The 18,092-nt window shown below is 39.3% G+C and overlaps 1 protein-coding gene and 1 pseudogene across 4 annotated transcripts in view; one reads left to right on the forward strand and one right to left on the reverse strand.

Annotated features, from left to right (window-relative positions):
* The window catches only part of CRYBG3 (crystallin beta-gamma domain containing 3), a 139,836-nt gene that overhangs the window by 94,149 nt on the left and 27,595 nt on the right, over nucleotides 1–18,092 (forward strand). For all 4 annotated transcript variants that reach the window (XM_040484264.1, XM_040484266.1, XM_040484267.1 and 1 more), the window contains 2 exons: nucleotides 2,374–2,483; nucleotides 11,907–12,033. In XM_040484264.1, the coding sequence (XP_040340198.1) occupies nucleotides 2,374–2,483; nucleotides 11,907–12,033 (237 nt within the window). The remainder of the gene's footprint in view (nucleotides 1–2,373; nucleotides 2,484–11,906; nucleotides 12,034–18,092) is intronic.
* Nucleotides 5,830–7,520, reverse strand: LOC121036139 (hsp90 co-chaperone Cdc37-like; annotated as a pseudogene).

Here is an 18,092-nt window from a genome sequence, read left to right on the forward strand (position 1 = left end):
GTCTGATAGAGAAGTTCTAAAGAGGTATGATAATGTGTGTGAAAAGGCAGTTTGCACTGCAAAACTGTGGTTGGTGTTTTTTTTTTGTTTTTTTTTTTTTTTTTTTTTTTTTTTTTGCATCCATACAGTTCCATTTGGGAGGCTGGTAGGGATTGAGCCATACCTAAATGGCACAGGTTTGTTAATAAACTCATCTCTTGTTTATATTTTTGCCTTGATTCTAAGCATCCTATCTGAGTTACTTTGTACATTCTCCATTTATCTGGAAAGGAAACCAAAATAGTGATTTATCCACCTGGCTTTGCCCAGGACTTAATTTTACCAAGGTCCTGTTATTTAATTTCACTAAGAGTGGAAACCACAATTTAATTATAATTAATAATCACAGAATTGGTTTCTGTATGGACCAATCTCAGAACATTATCATGAGAATGTTCTGTTAAGGCATTCATAAGGTCGTCAGAGTGAGGCATTACTTTTCTGGGGCTGGACAAATTTTGGGTGAACCATATGACATCTTATTTTGAGAGTAAAAATAAGCTCAGATTGGCATTAAGCCTGCTTTTTTTTTGTTTGGGCAAAGAACATTCTAACCCATCGAATCAAAAAGGTACTTGATAGCAAGTGTGTGTGTCTATGTGTATTTTAATTAATGCTTCTGCTTATGAAGACAGATTAAACACTAGAGTTGGCTACAACATAGACCATCTGAAATATGTTTAGCTTGCACTGTCACTTGTCTGGGATTTCATGGCTTCATGGTGATAAACTGAAGTATAAATCTTAAGCTCAGCAGTATAAAAACTGGGTATTTGCACAGTGAACAAGACAGCCGTGACCTCTGTTTGCATGTGGCTTTTCCAACTCTTATCATGAATTAAGATAATACTTGCATATAGAAAAAATTACTATACATTTTTGGAAGTTAAATTGTGTTATACTTCTCAATCTAATGTTTTTATAAGCCTTTAAAACATGTAGCGTATAAACTAACCAAAATGTGTGTTCTTATCAAGGAAATTACCGGCAGTTTCCCCGGACACATAAAATTGTGCTTACATGAGAAATTGTTGCACAGGTCTGTCTCGTTCTGGACTTCATTTTTCTTACTACCCTCTGTATCCACTAGAAGGATCATGATAGAAACTTCCTTAAGGCAGGGAGCAGCTGGTGTTTTAACGCTCCAAATGCAGACTGGTTTCACGATAGGAAGTTATGTTGTGCAAGCCACGGATGGTCCAGGGGAATCCGTTCCCCCACCTCCCTGGTTTTCTCTGGTCTTTGATGTCAGAGCAGAAGAAGACAGTCAAGACACAGTTGCACAGAACTCAGAGGCCATCAGCCTCTAAGAGGGCTCTTGGGAAGATGAAGGAGGCAAACATCAACTGCTCAAAGAAGCCTTGTTCTTGATACAGCGTGAGCAGGAAAAAGGACAATGGTGCCCAGCGTTCATTATGATGCATTTTTAGCTACAATGCGGGCCTGTCAGTGCAGGGTGAACCTGTGGGCTGTGTTATTTCAAGGCTCCCATGTATTTTGAAATATTTATAGGGCTCATTAACTTTTTCTTTCCTATTATATAGATTCCAGGCCACTAGAGTTGCAGATTATTGTATTTCTGGTCTGAAGGGAATAACTTGGAGATTTCATGGATTTTTCTTGACAAAAAGGATTGAAGTAGAAATGTGTTTATATATTAAACAGTAAGCTGTACATTTAAGATATTCTTAACAGTAAGCAGAAGTCTCTTAGCTAAAATACAAGACATGGATGTCTTTCTTTGTTCACCGTAAATCTTCCAGAAATCTTGTCGTCATTATTTTCTCTGCCATCTGCTCCTGTGTTGTCAGGCCCACGTAGGGGCATGCCTTCTTCATGCTTCAACCTTTTGTTAACTGGATCAGCAAGACTTGGGAAGAGAAAAGACTTAATACTAACCACCCCTCATACTAGCTGAAACTGCCTTCGTATTTAACACTACATCGCTTCTTATTTTATGCATGTCGTCTCACCACAAGGGATAATGCTTGTTTGACACAATAGACAGGGACCACATTTTAGTGGAGGAAGGATTCTGATTTAATCTTACAGGTAGAATTTTTTTTCTGGGACCCTGTGCCCAGAATCTGATGCAAAAGATGGATGAAAATAGTAAATAAATGGTGACATTGCTGGAAATGGGTAAGGAAACAAACAATGGGAGTTTAAAGAGCAGATCACCCTTAACCTCGATTCATTGGTAATAGATAAAATTCTGTCTCATAGTTTGCTGAATTTCTTAAATAAATATAGGAAATAAAAGGTTTTCATTTGCTTTTGTGATAATGTCAAACAGTTATTTCCTATTAAATTGTTGTGTTATTGTTCTCCTAGCTCAAAGCATTCAGTAAACCAGGGTTCCAGGGTGAATGTGTAGATTTTACAGAAGAAATCTCTGATTTGACTTCATTCAGGCCATGTTCTTTTAAAGTTCTTCGGGGTTGGTAAGTATGCTTGTTGAGTGCTTTCTACTGTCGTTCAATAACTAAATTTGCTTTAAATTCACAGGGATTTCACTTGTTTATTTTGTATTCACAGTGAATTAAAAACATTCTTTTAGTCATTGGCCAACTGCTAATTAGCCCATAGTAATTTTTCCTAGCTTGTATTATGAACCATGGTGTAATACAGAGAAATGAAATGCTAGTGAGCCTATTTTGGGGAGCATTGTGGTCATTTTATTTTCTCACTGATAACTTAGACTATTTCCTAAATATTTTGAATGCTTGTATGTTTATTGGATAGTATAATAGAATGCTATTTAAAAAACTTTGTTTCTGTCCAGATTAGATATAGTACTCCTAAATTAAAAAAATATATATATTTTGTTGAAATTCTTTATCAAATCAACCTTGTTTCACAGATGAGTACTCCTGATTTCAGAGTTAGTGTTCCAAAGATCCCACACCAAATATTAGACCCAGGATTGCTTTAGTCTTTTCTTTTGTTCTTTCTTTCTTTCTTTCTTTCTTTCTTTCTTTCTTTCAGAGAGCGCAAGTTAGCAGGGGAGGGGCAGAAAGAGAGGAAGAGAGAGAATCCCAATCAGGCCCTGCGCAGTCACCACAGAGCCCCATGTAGGGTTCAAACTCACAAACCCAACCATGAGATCATGACCTGAGCCAAAGTCAAGAGTTGGATGCTTAACCACCTGAGCTACACATGTACCTTCCCCTCCCTTTTTTAAAATTTATTTTGAGAGAGAGAGAGCGAGCGAGTGAGCAGGGAGGGGCAGAGAGAGAGTCAATTCTTTTTGATTTTTTAAATTAAATCAATTTTAATAAATTTAAATCAAATCTAGGGTCACCTGGGTGGTTCAGTCAGTTAAGCATCTGACTCTTGATTTTGGCTTAAGTCCTATTCTCACAGTTCATGAGTTCAAGCCCCACATCAGGCTCCCCACTGACAGTGAGTTGCCTGCTTGGGATTCTCTCTCTCTGCCCCTCTCCCACTCTCTCAAATAAAGAAACTTCAAAAAATAATAATAAAATAAAAAAATAAATCTTGTGTTCTTTGAGCTACAGCAATATACTAGACTTTTCTCAGATATAAATGAACCATATGTGATTCTCAAGACTAAAACATAATTCCTCCATTTTTTAATTATAAAATACTCATAAAATACACGTTACCTCTGTAGCCATTTTAAAGTGTGCAATTCAGTGGTAGATCTGTTTCAAGTATTTACCTAATAACTCCTCAGAATCTCTTTGTTCATTTTTTAAGATATCTTGGATTCATCAATTCTCCTTTTCCCTTGAGCCAGTTCTTCCGTTTGAAGAAATTCTATCTCCTAAGTAGCACCATTCCAGTAACATCTTACTTTTCATTGTTGACCAGAAATCAGTTATAGCCCAATTGTATGTCCCCAAATCCAGTTTCATATTTTTACTACTTTTCCTTAAATCCCACAGTCATCCCTCTAATACTAGTCAGGCCAAGTTCAAATGCCTCCTTTATATATATATATATATTTTTTTTCTTTAATATGAAATTTATTGTCCAATTGGTTTCCATACAACCCCCAGTGCTCCTCCCAACAGGAGCTTTCCACAATGACCATCACCCACCCTCCCCTCCCTCCCACTCCCCATCAACCCTCAGTTTGTTCTCAGTATTCAAGAGTCTCTTATGGTTTGGCGCTCTCCCTCTCTAACTTATTTTTTTCCTTCCCCTCCCCCATGGTCTTCTGTTAAGTTTCTCAGGATCCACATATGAGTGAAAACATATGGTATCTGTCTTTCTCTGCCTCACTTATTTCACTTAGCATAATACTCTCCACTTCCATCCATGTTGCTACAAATATCCAGATTACATTCTTTCTCACTGCCAAGTAGTATTCCATTTATATATAAACCACATCTTCTTTATCTATTCATCAGTTGATGGAGATTTAGTCTCTTTCCATAATTCGGCTATTGTTGAAAGTGCTGCTATAAACATTGGGGTGCAAGTGCCCCTATGCATCAGCACTCCTGTATCCCCTTGGGCAAATTCCTAGCAGTGCTATTGCTGGGTCATAGGGTATTTCTATTTTTAATTTTTTGAGGAACCTCCACACTGTTTTCCAGAGTGGTTGCACCAGTTTACATTCCCACCAACAATGCAAGAGGGTTCCCGTTTCTCCACATCCTCTCCAGCATCTATAGTCTCCTGATTTGTTCATTTTAGCCACTCTGACTGGTGTGAGGTGGTATCTGAGTGTGGTTTTGACTTGTATTTCCCTCATGAGGAGTGATAGTGGGCATCTTTTCATGTGCCTTGTTGGCCATCTGGATGTCTTCCTTAGAGACATGTTTATTCATGTCTTCTGCCTATTTCTTCACTGGATTATTTGCTTTTTGGGTGTGGAGTTTGGTGAGTTCTTTATAGATTTTGGATACTAGCCCTTTGTCCAATATGTCATTTGCAAATATCTTTTCCGATTTCGTTGGTTGCCTTTTAGTTTTGTTGATTGTTTCCTTTGCAGTGCAGAGGCTTTTTATCTTCACGAGAACCCAATGGTTCATTTTTGCTTTTAATTCCCTTGCCTTTGGAGATGTGTCGAGTAAGAAATCGCTGTGGCTGAGGTCAGAGAGGTTTTTTCCTGCTTTCTCCTCTAGGGTTTGATGGTTTCCTGTCTCACATTCAGGTCCTTCATCCATTTTGAGTTTACTTTTGTGTATGGTGTAAGAAGGTGGTCTAGTTTCATTCTTCTGCATGTTGCTGTCCAGTTTTCCCAGCACCTTTTGTTAAAGAGACTGTCCTTTTTCCATTGGATATTCTTTCCTGCTTTGTCAAAGATTAGTTGGCCATCATTCTCCAAGATAGATCACATACTGGGTCACAAAACAGCCCTTCATAAGTATACAAGAATTGAGATCATACCATGCACACCTTCAGACCACAACTTGAAACCAACCACAGGAAAAAGTCTGGAAAATCTCCAAAAGCATGGAGGTTAAAGAACACCCTACTAAGGAATGAATGGGTCAACCAGGCAATTAGAGAAGAAATTAAAAATATATGGAAACAAATGAAAATGAAAATACAACAATCCAAATGCTTTGGGATGCAGAAAAGGCAGTCCTGAGAGGAAAATACATTGCAATCCAGGCCTATGTCAAGAAACAAGAAAAATCCCAAATACAAAATCTAACAGCACACCTAAAGGAACTAGAAGTAGGACAGCAAATACACCCCAAACCCAGCAGAAGAAGAGAAATAATAAAGATCAGAGCAGAAATAAGTAATATAGAATCTAAAAAAAACTGTAGAGCTAAACAATGAAACCAAAAGTTGGGTTTTTGTTTGTTTTTGAGCATCTGAAATCCTTTATTGGTAGATCATTGCTGTTTACCACATAGAAGACTCGAGAGCAGGTGAACAGTGAAAACAGAGTCCATAGGGACTGGAGCAGACCTCTGGGCTTGCGACCCTCCCCACACCCCACAGACCAGCCTAGCGACCTCCACCCCTCCCTGGACCCTCAGGCCTTTGGCATAATGATGATGGGTGGGGTGTGGGGGGTGGCCTGCAGGCAGTGAAGCCCCTTGACTCAAAGCAGAGACTTGGATGAGCACTGAGGTGGGGGCAGTGGGATGGGGGAAGCTCTCTCCCTGACCCAGGCTGGGCGGGAGGAGCGAAAGTGGAGGAAGCCAGGAGCTGGGGAGAGGGATCTATTTTTGTTTTCTGAAAAGGGGCACACAGGGGCCTGCGGGCAGGCAGGCAGCAGCCGGGGCGAGTCACTCGCTGACATCCTTCTTTTTGCCTGGCTTGGGGCCAGCTTCCAGCAAGGGGTCCCCAGGGCCTGTCTCCTCCCTCTCCTTGGCCTCGCTGGACTTGGAGTTGGGGACCCAGAGGCCAGAGTCGATGCAGGGCTGCATGTGGTACTTAGCATCGGTGCGGTCCATCTTGCTGATGGCGTCTTGAAGCATCTGCACATCTTTCACGTCGAAGCATTTCTGTAGTTCCTCAGAGAGAGACTGATAGACCTCCACGGGGTCCAAACCGCCCGGGGCCGAGTCACTTCCAGCGCTGCTGCTCCTCCTATTCCTTCATGGCCTTCTCCATGCGCAGCTTGGCGCAGCGCCGCACGTGCTCCTTGAAGGCCTCCAGTTCGTCGTTGAAGCCCTCCATGTACTGGCGGTCGGCTGTCTTGATCTTGGTGAAGAACTGCCGGAAGCAGGCACAGGGATCCACCTTCAGGCTCTTAGCCAGCTCCAGGATGAACTGCATGACGATGGTCTGGTGGGCCACCTGCTCCGTGAGTGCACATTTCTCCTCCACCTCTAGGTCAATGCACCAGATGACAAGGTAGTTGGTGGTTTCCTCACACACCAGATGGACATTGTCCAACAGGTACTTCTGGCTGTCGTCCCAGTGACGGAGCATGCCAAAGTGCTTGATCTGTTTCTCATACTTCTCCACGAACGTTTTGTGTTTCTGCTCCCTCACTTCCTCCGACGACTCCTCCGTCTGCTTTGGCTTGGTATTGACCATGCTCTTGCTGAAGCCATCCTTGCTGAGTGTGTCCACGTTCCAGGGCATGCTCTTCTCCTTCTTGTGCATCTCCTCCAGCTTCTGCTCCCAGCTCCGCTCCTCCTTGCGCAGCTGCTGAGCTTCAGCCTGCAGCTGCTCTAGCTCCGCCTTGCTGACCTCGCCCTCCGCGGCCTCCAGCTTCTTCAGCCTCCACTGGCACTCGGCTACCTTGCGCCTGCACTGGCGGCAGCCCCTCTCCAGCTCCTCCTCCTCCTTCTGGAACTGCTCCATGCGCTCCACCCGGGCCTGGTGCCGCCAGCAGAGGAGACTGGCCTTGTGGATTTTGGGGTGCGTATCGTCCTCATCGTCAGACACCTCGATGTGGTCCCACACGCTATAGTCCACCATCTTGCCCCAGCAGCTCAGCCTGCACGGGCTCCAGCTCTGACTCTGGCGGCGGCAGCGCTGGAGACCCAAGAGTTGGTTTTTTTGAAAAACTAAGTAAAATTGATAAACCTCTAGCCAGGCTTCTCAAAAAGAAAAGGGAGATGACTCAAATAGATAAAATCATGAATGAAAATGGAATTATTACAACCAATCCATCAGAAATACAAACATTTATCAGGGAATACTATGAAAAATTATATGCCAACAGACTGGACAACCTGAAAGAAATGGACAAATTCCTAAACACCCACACACTTCCAAAACTCAAACAGGAAGAAATAGAAAACTTGAACACACCCATAACCAGTGAGAAATTGAATCAGTTATCAAAAATCTCCCAACAAATAAGAGTCCAGGACTAGATGGCTTCCCTGGGGAATACTACCAGATATTTAAAGCAGAGATAATACCTAGCCTTCTCAAGCTTTTCCAAAAAATAGAAAGGGAAGGAAAACTTTCAGACTCATTCTATGAAGCCAGCATTACTTTGATTCCTAAACCAGAGACCCAACAAAAAAAGAGAACTACAGGCCAATATCCCTGATGAATATGGATGCAAAAATGCTCAATAAGAGACTAGCAAATCGAATTCAACAGCATATAAAAAGAATTATTTACCATGAGCAAGTGGGATTCATTCCTGGGCTGCAGGGCTGGTTCAACATTGGCAAATCAATCAACGTGATGCATCACATTAATAAAAGATAAGAACCATATGATCCTGTCAATTGATGCAGAAAACGCATTTGACAAAATACAGCATCCTTTCTTAATAAAGACCCTCGAGAGAGTTGAGATAGAAGGATCATACAGAAACATCATAAAAGCCATTTATGAAAAGCCCATAGCTAGTATCATCCTCAGTGGGGAAAAACTGAGAGCTTTCCCCCTGAGGTCAGGAACACGACAGGGATATCCACTCTCACCGCTGTTGTTTAACATAGTGTTGGAAGTTCTAGCATCAGCAATCAGACAACAAAAAGAAATCAAAGGCATCAAAATTGGCAAAGATGAAGTCAAGCTTTCTCTTTTTGCACATGATGTGATATTATACATGGAAAACCTGACAGACTCCACCAAAGAGTCTACAACTGATACATGAATTCTACTAGAATTCTACTAGAACTGATAAATGAATTCAGCAAAGTCGCGGGATACAAAATCAATGTACAGAAATCAGTTGCATTCTTGTACACTAATAATGAAGCAACAAAAAGACAAAGAAACTGACCACATTCACAATTGCACCAAGAAGCGTAAAATACTTAGGAATAAACCTGACCAAAGATGTCAAAGATCTATATGCTGAAAACTATAGAAAGCTTATGAAGGAAACTGAATAAGATATAAAGAAATGGAAAAACATTCTGTGCTCATGTATTGGAAGAATCAATATTGTTAAAATGTCAGTACTACCCAAAGCTATCTACACATTCAATGCAATCCCAATCAAAATTGCACCAGAATTCTTCTCGAAGCTAGAATAAGCAATCCTAAAATTTGTATGGAACCACAAAAGACCCTGAGTAGCCAAAGTAATATTGAAGAAGAAGACCAAAGCGGGAGTCATCACAATCCCAGACTTTAGCCTCTACTACAAAGCTATGATCATGAAGACAGCATGGTATTGGCACAAAAACAGACACATAGACCAATGGAATAGAATAGAGACTCCAGAATTGGACCCCCAAATGTATGGTTAAATGCCTCCTTTTCCAGGGCTTACCATCAGTCAGTCTCATTTTTCCCATCCATTCCCATTCTATCCTTACACTGTCTCCCTGTCATCCCCTCTTCCAACATTTACTCAGTTGAGTATTTTTTTTTTTTCCTTACTTATACCAGGGGTCAGTTAGCAAACCTTTTCTATAAGGGTCAGGTAGTAAGTATTTTTAGCTTTGTGAGCCATACAGGCTGTGTCCCAGCTACTCAGCACTGCCATTGTAAGCACTAAATCAGCCACAGAAGATAGATAAATGGGCATGACTGTGTTTCAATAAAATGCTAGTCAGTGAAATTTGAATTGCACAGTATATTTACGTATCACAAGCTATTCTTTTAATTTTTTAAAACCACTGAAGCATGAGTAGCTCAGTTGGTTAAGCATCCAGCTTCAGCTCAGATCATGATCTCATGGTTTGTGGTTTCAAGCCCCACATCAGGCTCTGTGCTGACAGCTCAGAGCCTGGAACATGTTTTGCATTCTGTGTCTCCCTCTCTCTCTGCCCCTCCTCTGCTTGTCTGTGTGTGTGTGTGTGTGTGTGTGTGTGTGTGTGTGTGTGCGCGCGCGCGCGCTCTCTCTCTCAAAAATAAATATAAAAAAAAAAACTGAAGCATGTGAAAAGCAGTCTTAGCTTGTGGTTTGTATTAAAGCTGGCAATGGGACAGATTTTACAACCACAGGCTATAGTTGGCTAATCCCTGCTCTATAGGAAACGCTGTAGGTTTCAGGTAAAGCTAACTAACCAGCAATGTTATTTGTTTGGCCTACACAGTATGTTAAACAAAAATGTATCAGTATTTTGGTTTAGGGTGTTTTTCACCTTCTCTTTAAAAAATCAAAAGATTTGAAAACCTTAAGAAGCATTCACCTTTGGCAATTATTAGCTAGTGTTAAGTAAATGAGATATGTGGTCCCAGTGTACCATAGGATGTATTTCCAGCTTTTTTTTTTTTTAACCTGGTATGCTACTCATGTATATTACCTGCTTGGCCTCCTATTGGTATATATGTTTGTAGCCTCCATTTGATATTAAACTGAGTATATCTTTAAGGATCAGTCCACCCAGTCCATACTGATATTCTCTGTCAACCTTCTTGATTAACCCTAACTCCACCAGTCTTTCCCTCTCAGATTTTCTATAGCTCTAACTAGTTTGAACTTCTCTGTGTATGTTATTATTTTTATACTTACAAAAAAGATATGAGGGCTTTACGATATTAAAACACATAAAATAGGATACTATAAGTTAAGTAGATTATCTGCAACTCTTATTATCTAAAATAATTTTGTTCCTAGTATTTGGCTCTGAGTTTCTTCTCCACTAAGATAAAAAATTACTTAGTGGCATATATTTTCATTATCTAATAAAGGGAAGTATTGAAGGTTTTCTGGAGGAAAGTGTTTTTCCTGACACTGAAATCTGGAACAAATTGGTCCTGTGTTTGCTTTATGTAAGGAATATTCTCTCTCTCTCTCTCTCCCTCTCCCTCTCCCTCTCCCTCTCCCTCTCCCTCTCTCTCTCTCTCTCTCTCTCTCTCTCTCTTTCTTGGTGTGTGTGTGTGTAATTTAAAATTGTGTTGTGTGTAGTTTATTAAACTGCAGTCTTATAAAAGAATACAGGAACCCTGGCGGTTGCTTGAGTACCTGGAAGACCTGGATTAAAGACCAGTTCCACCACTTCCTAGATATATAACCTTTAACAAATTGGATCATCTGCCTGAATCATTTTTCTCGTCTGTAAAGGAGGGATAATAACAGTACCTACCTCAAAGGATTCTTATAAGGGCCAAATAAATGATGCGCAGGAAGGGCTAACTCCATGCCTAACACGTTGAAAACCTTTGATAAAATGCCCAATTACATAGAAGATATGAGACTAATTACAATGTTACAGAGCATATCTGTGGTTATCCTAAGTTAACCTGGTCTAGCAAGAGTACAGTTCTTGTGGTCTTAAAGTATAAGGTTAAAACTCAAACACACCAGAAGTGAAGTAGTAACAGCCAGTTCATTTCTCCCTCAGGCTCCTTCTTTTCAAAAGGGCATAGGTCTTAACCAAGTTTTTGATGAGTGGTGTATTGAAGATAATTCACTACCAAAGATTCTTAATGGGCTTCTTTTTAAAAATCTCCATTAGCTATCAGATGTACAGGTGATAGATTTTATTTACTGTCATGTGATGTTAGGAGTCTGGTTTCTTTACTCCCCTGCCCTGACATCAGGCTCATCATTAAATAAGGATACAAATTAATTGTTTTTCCTAAAAGAAACACAAGCAGTATTTTTCTAATCTGTTCAAGTACTTAATAATTACCATAATCTGATCCCAAGGTTGTGTACTTGGAGGTACCAAATGAAGCTAATGTCTTTAGCGTAAAGCAGATGTCTTGTTTCAAATTGCAATGCTGTCATTTAACAGTTGAGGAGACCTTGGGCAAATTACCTAACCTTTCTAATACTTAGTTTTGTTGCCTATAAAAATAAGGATATGTTTCTACTTCATAGAATTGAGGACACAGTGTGGTAATATAGGAAAAGTACCTAGCACATGTCTAGCACATGGTAAGCAGTCAGTAAATGATAGTGGTAGTTGTTTCTTTAAACTGAAGCTGGGTCTTTGCTGCTGGTCAGCACCATGACTTTGATGTCCTACTCCTTCCCTGGTTCCCCACAGCATGATGATGAGCCTGAGATGTCAACTGATGTAATTTGTCCGAATGTCTTATTGCTTGTTTTTAAGCTGGCTCCTATATTACCAAGAGGACATTTCTAATAATCAGTGTGTATTAGAAGAAGGCCTCTATGCTGACCTTACTTCCTGTGGCTGCCCAACATCTAGAGTTAAATCCCTCAAGCCCATTGACTATGTAAGTACTTTGCTTGGGTGCATAATTTTAAGACTTTTTTCTTGTCCTGTTTAATTACCACAAATGATGTGATGTTGGAAGAAGTGATAACATGGGTAAATATAACAGTATGAATATTTATTCATGGACTGTAAAATTGAGATTCACTCATGAAATCCAAAACGTAAGACTGATATATGTATCATATATATATATTTTATATTTTACATATATGATATACATATATATGATACATATAAAATATATATATATATATCATACATATATATATGCATCATTTTTTTTTTAAAGCAAGAGTTCAAAACTCAGGACCTATAGTAATATGTATAGACTTAGGCTTAAATCTCAGTTTGATATTTTAATCATTTTGGATGACATTAGTAAAGTTACGCAGTTTCCTTGTCTATGAAAAATAATAGTACTTTATAAGTCTCCTGGGATATTGAGTGAAATGATGCTTATAAAATGCCCAGCACATGGTGAACAGTCATTAAACATTAGCTATTAATTAGCTATAACTGTTAGTTGTAATTGTTGCAGCTGCTTAATAAAAATAATAACCTGATAATTTTATTATCCTACTTGATAAGTCACACAATGTTACTTTAAGGCCTGGGTCCTGATATGGCCACTGGTACTGATTTCACACCTTTGTCTGAGGGAACTAGGGATTTCCTGCCTGCTGTGTGCAGAATTACCTGGGTCACCTTGGAGACCCACATCTGTAGAGTAAGAGGTTTTTCCTTTCTGTCCTATTTACTCAGAATTTTGATGTGAGCAAAACAGGATCACTACTCTGCAGCATCAGTTCTGTGCTCCATGTTTGTAGGTCTGGGCAGAGGAAGTAATGAGGATCTGGGATATTTTCAAGATGTCTGATTGTGATCATTCCCTTGGAGCATTTGGTCAAAGCTGAGGTTTACACAGAGATGAGATCATTTGAAGCCCTGCATAATGGTATGAATGACTGAGACCTTTCATCCAGAGCTGACTCCAGAAATGATGATCATACTCAGAAACTTTGATCCCAGCCTAAGCAATGTAGCCTTATTTCAAGACCTTCCTGGATAGAGTATTCTTGGTATCAGGCTAAGAATAGAGTCTTGGTTGAGGAACAAAAATAGAAACAGTCCTCGGTCTCTCTCAGTTGCATCTTAGACACCAATTGATAAAGACTTAAGTGGCTATTGATTGATACTTCCTGTCTGTTGGACAAAAAACAGAAAGGGGGAAAAAAGAATGTGGTCTGTTCAGTCTCTCCAAGTATTGATACGGTTGAAAAAGACATTGGAAAGTAGTCCACATTTACTGGGAAAGGAATTTTCTTAGCAATTTTTAGTGGTCAAGCCAGCAGATACTTATTTTGTATATGCAGTTCTAAATATGAAAGTACCATCTTGAAAGGATTTTGCAGGACTTCTATTTCAGTGAGCTAAACCAACTAAATTTTTAGGGAGGGAGCTTTAGAATCAATCAAAATTAATGAGTATTACTGTTTTTCTTTGAAGAGTTTACACTCATGAAGTCAAAAGTGAATAATTAAAATAAGGAATGAAAATAGAAGAAATGTTTTTAAGTTTTACCGTGCCGTTGTGTGTCACTATTTTGGTTCTGTGAAACCCAAGCAGTATAGGTGAAGGTGCGTCTTAGGAAGGACCTGGGAGCTATAGCCTTTTCTCTCTAAGAACTGATTAAAGAATATATCCAGTTTATGTAAGTACAACACATTCATTGTCTTAATGCTTTTACACGGTATGTTTTTAAATCTTTGAAAAGTCTTTGTTGAAGATATATTTAGGCAGTAAGTTCGGTTTTGAAATGGAAGGAATGTGAGGTAATTGGGCATCCCAACAAAGACCCCCCCAGATGACCATGAAGAGACTTTAACAGGTAACATTTGTTTGGTGAATTCCACCGTGCTTCACGCTGGTGGCCCTGACACCCTGAGTTGATCCGACCTAGGAGATTGATAAATGAACCAGGTCAATACAGTAATCTGTAGAAGGTGGATTCTCATGGCTAGAATGCTTGAGAATTCTGTCCTGAGCATTTTTTCCCCCTCTCTAGAACATAGAAAACTGAAATAGTCCTCAGAAGGTTATTTGTTGAGCTTAAGATCTAGGTAAAATGAAGTAGGTATCTTGAGATTAGTTTATTCAGCTAACCATCCCCACAGAAGAGACTCCTGAGGGTCCCAGGTGTTTACATTCTCCAAATCCTGGAAAATGCTAGACACCCTCTACCTATCCTGCTTCTCTGCTTCAGTCTGCACCCCCACTGCTCCCACCTTTTCCTCCAGATTTGTTAATGTCACTGTGTAAGCCATAGTCCAGTGGGATTCTGGAAAATGTTTCTGTCCAGTTGAGTTGACATGTATATGGACTAATTCTTGATTTTGCTTTAATTAGTTACAACTGCAGAATTCTGAGGGTGTTGCCTGTAGTTAGCATTCCCAGACATGCTGTGAATTACTGTTAAAGTGTCATAGTGGAATAATGTTGAGGAGTTTTAAGACTTCCTCTTCGTACAAGATGAGTATGTTTTGCAGATGACAGTTTGCTTGATTTCTGTTTGTCTAGACATATGTTACATTCTAGAAGCCCATGGATAATTTGCAGTCATTTTATAGTGAAAGGACCTTAGGAGTATATTTTATAGTTCTCCTTTCACTAAGGTGATATTGGGAAAATCACTTAATTTATTTGTACCTCACTTAACTCATATGTAAAGAAACTGTTAGGTATTTTCAAATCTTTGTCAGCCTTTAGTTCTGTTGCAAATAAGCATCTTGGGTATATTTCTAATTGGGCATGCAAAACAATATATCCAGCATTAGGACTCATGCGGTTTGAGGGAATAACATAGTAGATTAGCTTCCAATAAAGTTATGCCATATAACAGTCCCCGGAACAGTTGGTTAGGAGCTGAAGGTGAGTGGGGAACCTATATAAATGCTTTAAGCATTGGCCCAGTAGTGTGTGAGGTAACCTTTTATTGCGTTTCCATGGGAGCAGCATTCTGCTCATTACTTCTTTAGTGTCTCCATGGTGGCCTGGCATGGAAGTTGGCCTCCTTTGAAGTAATAATCCAATCCTGGCAGCTATAAACAGGCAAAGCAAAAGAAACATTGTAACAAGAGGCTGTAGAAAAACTTCAAATGAAATTATAACTGTGATGACATAATGATATTAAGAGGTAGAGTAAGAGTTGACAAGGCAGTGATTGATTCTGTGCAAGCATGCTAAATAAGGAACACACCCATAAATAGTCGAAGACTGTAAGTCCAGTCACAGAATGAAAGGAAGCAATGAGTTTATAAAGTGTCTGAGAGTTTGGTTACTATTAAACTTTTCAGCTGAATCCATATTTAGTTAATAGTTTAAACTATTGCATACAATTTTAAAATGAAGGCCAGCAAAACCCTGCAGACTAAACATCACACTTCCTAGTAAGACATTTGAAGCATTTCCCCTTAAAGTTATGCAGAAGACAAAGGTATCTACTATCACCATTTCTATTTGTGATTCTGGATCCCCAAACACTTGAATAAGATAAAATCCAAAAAAATGTTTAAAGAAAGAAAGTTGTCAAATTATTAGAGTTAATATGAAGTTTTAAGAAGTTTCTGGATACAAGGTAAATGCCAATGAAACTATAGGATACTTAAGAATAAGTCAAACCACAAGGCAAGTAAGTCATTTATGGAGAAAATAATAAAAACTTTATCGAAGGGCATAAAAGATGAAGAGATAATAATCTTTTATAGATTGAAATGACTCAATATTGTGAAGTTGTGGTCCTCTCCAAATTATTACAACTTCAGGCAAGATGCTTACAGAATCTTTTGACTTTCTAGGATAGTGCCTTTTTAGGGTGAGATGGTAAAACATGACAAGCTTATTATCCTAAATTTGGAAAAGATAGGGATCCAAAATAGCCAAGATAATTTTCTTACTAAGAACAACAGACAGGGTCACTTGTCCTGCCAAATATATATTGCATTATACAGCAATAGTAATAAAGACAGTGGGTATTGGTGCAAGGGAAGAACACAGAACTGGGGAATAGGATAGCATAGAAACTGACCTACATAAATAATGGAATTGGAAGGTGACTGAAATAGGTTACAATGGGGCTATTATGAACTATTAAATAGATTGGTGTTGGGACAATTGGCTCTTTACATGGAAAAAGATAGAGTTAGAATCTTGCTTTACTCCAAACGCAGAAATAAGTTCCAGATGGATTGTGGCAACCTAAATGTGAAAAACAAACTTGAAAACTTACAAGAAAATATGGAAACTAGCCTAATAGTATTGGAGTAGAATGGATTTAAAACAAAATGTACATGTCAGTAAGAGAAAGGGAAAAGGCAAGTGTATTCATTTCCTATTGCTGCTATAACAAATTACCACAAACTTAGTGACTTAAAACAACAAACCATATTACAGTTCTAGAGGTCAGAAGGTCTAAAATGGTCTTAGCCTGATAAAAAATATGGTGCTGGCAAGACCGCATTCCTTCTGGAAGATGCTAAGGGGAGAATCGGTTTCCTTACCTTTTCCAGCTTCTCAACCTCCTCAGCATTCCTTGACTCATGGCCGTTGTCTGTCTTCAAAGTGCATCACCCCCAACTTCTCTATGTCCTGTATCTCTGACCCTCCTGCCTCCCTCTGATAAGGACCCTTGTGACTATATTAGGCCTCTGTGGATAATCCAGACTAATATCCCCGCCTCAAGTTTTTTAACTGTTAGTCACATCTACAAAGTCCCGTTTACCATGTCAGGTAACATATTCACAGGTTTTAGGGATTACGATGTGGACATTTTGGGGGTTGGGTGGGGGTGAGAAGTGTGGAGGTGAGGGAACATTATTCAGCCTACCGCAACAAGCCACAGACTTAGGAGGGTATATTTGCAGCCCTTATAAAACCTGCAAAGGTTTAGTGTACAGAATATAAAAAGAACTCTCAAATCAATTGAGAAAAAAAGAAAAACGTATTTCAAAACTTAGCAGGAGGATGTGAATAGTTCATAGAAGAGAGAAAAATGGCTAAAGGATATGCAAAAAATATTAAACTTCACTAGTGATCAAGTAAATGCAAAATAAAGTAATAACTAGGTAATATTGCCTTTAAATAGAAACATTTGAATGGTTTGGTTTGGTGGCAGAGAAGTGGGATTATTCGTACACAGTTTTTGGAAACAGTGTCAGTTACATGAGGTGGTGCTGTAGGCAGGGCAGTGGAATAAGGATGTTTGTTGCAGTTTATTGATGGATGAAAAGGAGCCACAGCACATCCATGTGAGGAAATGTAAGACAGTGGGTACAATAAATGAAAGTGAGTTCCATGTATTACTGAAGGGTATTACGGTAAGATACTGTAAGTGAAATTTAAACACAAAAGATGCAGGGGTACCTGGGTGGCTCAGTAAGTTGAATGTCCAACTCTTGGTTTCTGCTCAAGTTGTGATCTCCAGGTCCGTGAGTTCAAGCCCAACATTGGGCTCTGCACTGTCAAGATTGGGATTCTGTCTCTCCCTCTCTCTCTCTGCCCCTCCCCCACTTGTGTGCACACACTCTCCCTTTCTCTCTCTCAAAATAAATAAACATTAAAAAAATAAAAAATAAAAACAAAGGATGCATAACCATTAGTAAACTATAAAAATACGAGCTGGAAGGACTCACATCTTCAGCATAGTGATTACCTTTAGAGAGAAGAGGTTCAAATTCAGCTGTACCTGTTAATGTATTTATAAAATTCAGTACAAATATAATAAAATTTATTACTTTTGGATGATGGGTACATAGTCCATCTATATATTATTTTTTAATGTTTAGCTTCTTTTAAATAGGGGCAAATAATTTTCTTAAAAAGTGGAGAGGGGAAACCAATTAGAAAGGTAGATCTAGAATGAAACTGATTCTCTAAACCAAACGAAAGCAGTTTTCTGAGGAGGATTATAGTTCACTGGTGAAGTCTGGGAGCCCGACAGACCCTTACTTGTTAGCTGAGTGGCCCTGGACATGTTTCTGACTACCCTAAGCCTCAACTTTC

This window comes from Herpailurus yagouaroundi, unplaced genomic scaffold, assembly GCF_014898765.1.
Source record: "Herpailurus yagouaroundi ecotype Mexico unplaced genomic scaffold, PumYag 162, whole genome shotgun sequence".
NCBI lineage: Eukaryota > Metazoa > Chordata > Mammalia > Carnivora > Felidae > Herpailurus > Herpailurus yagouaroundi.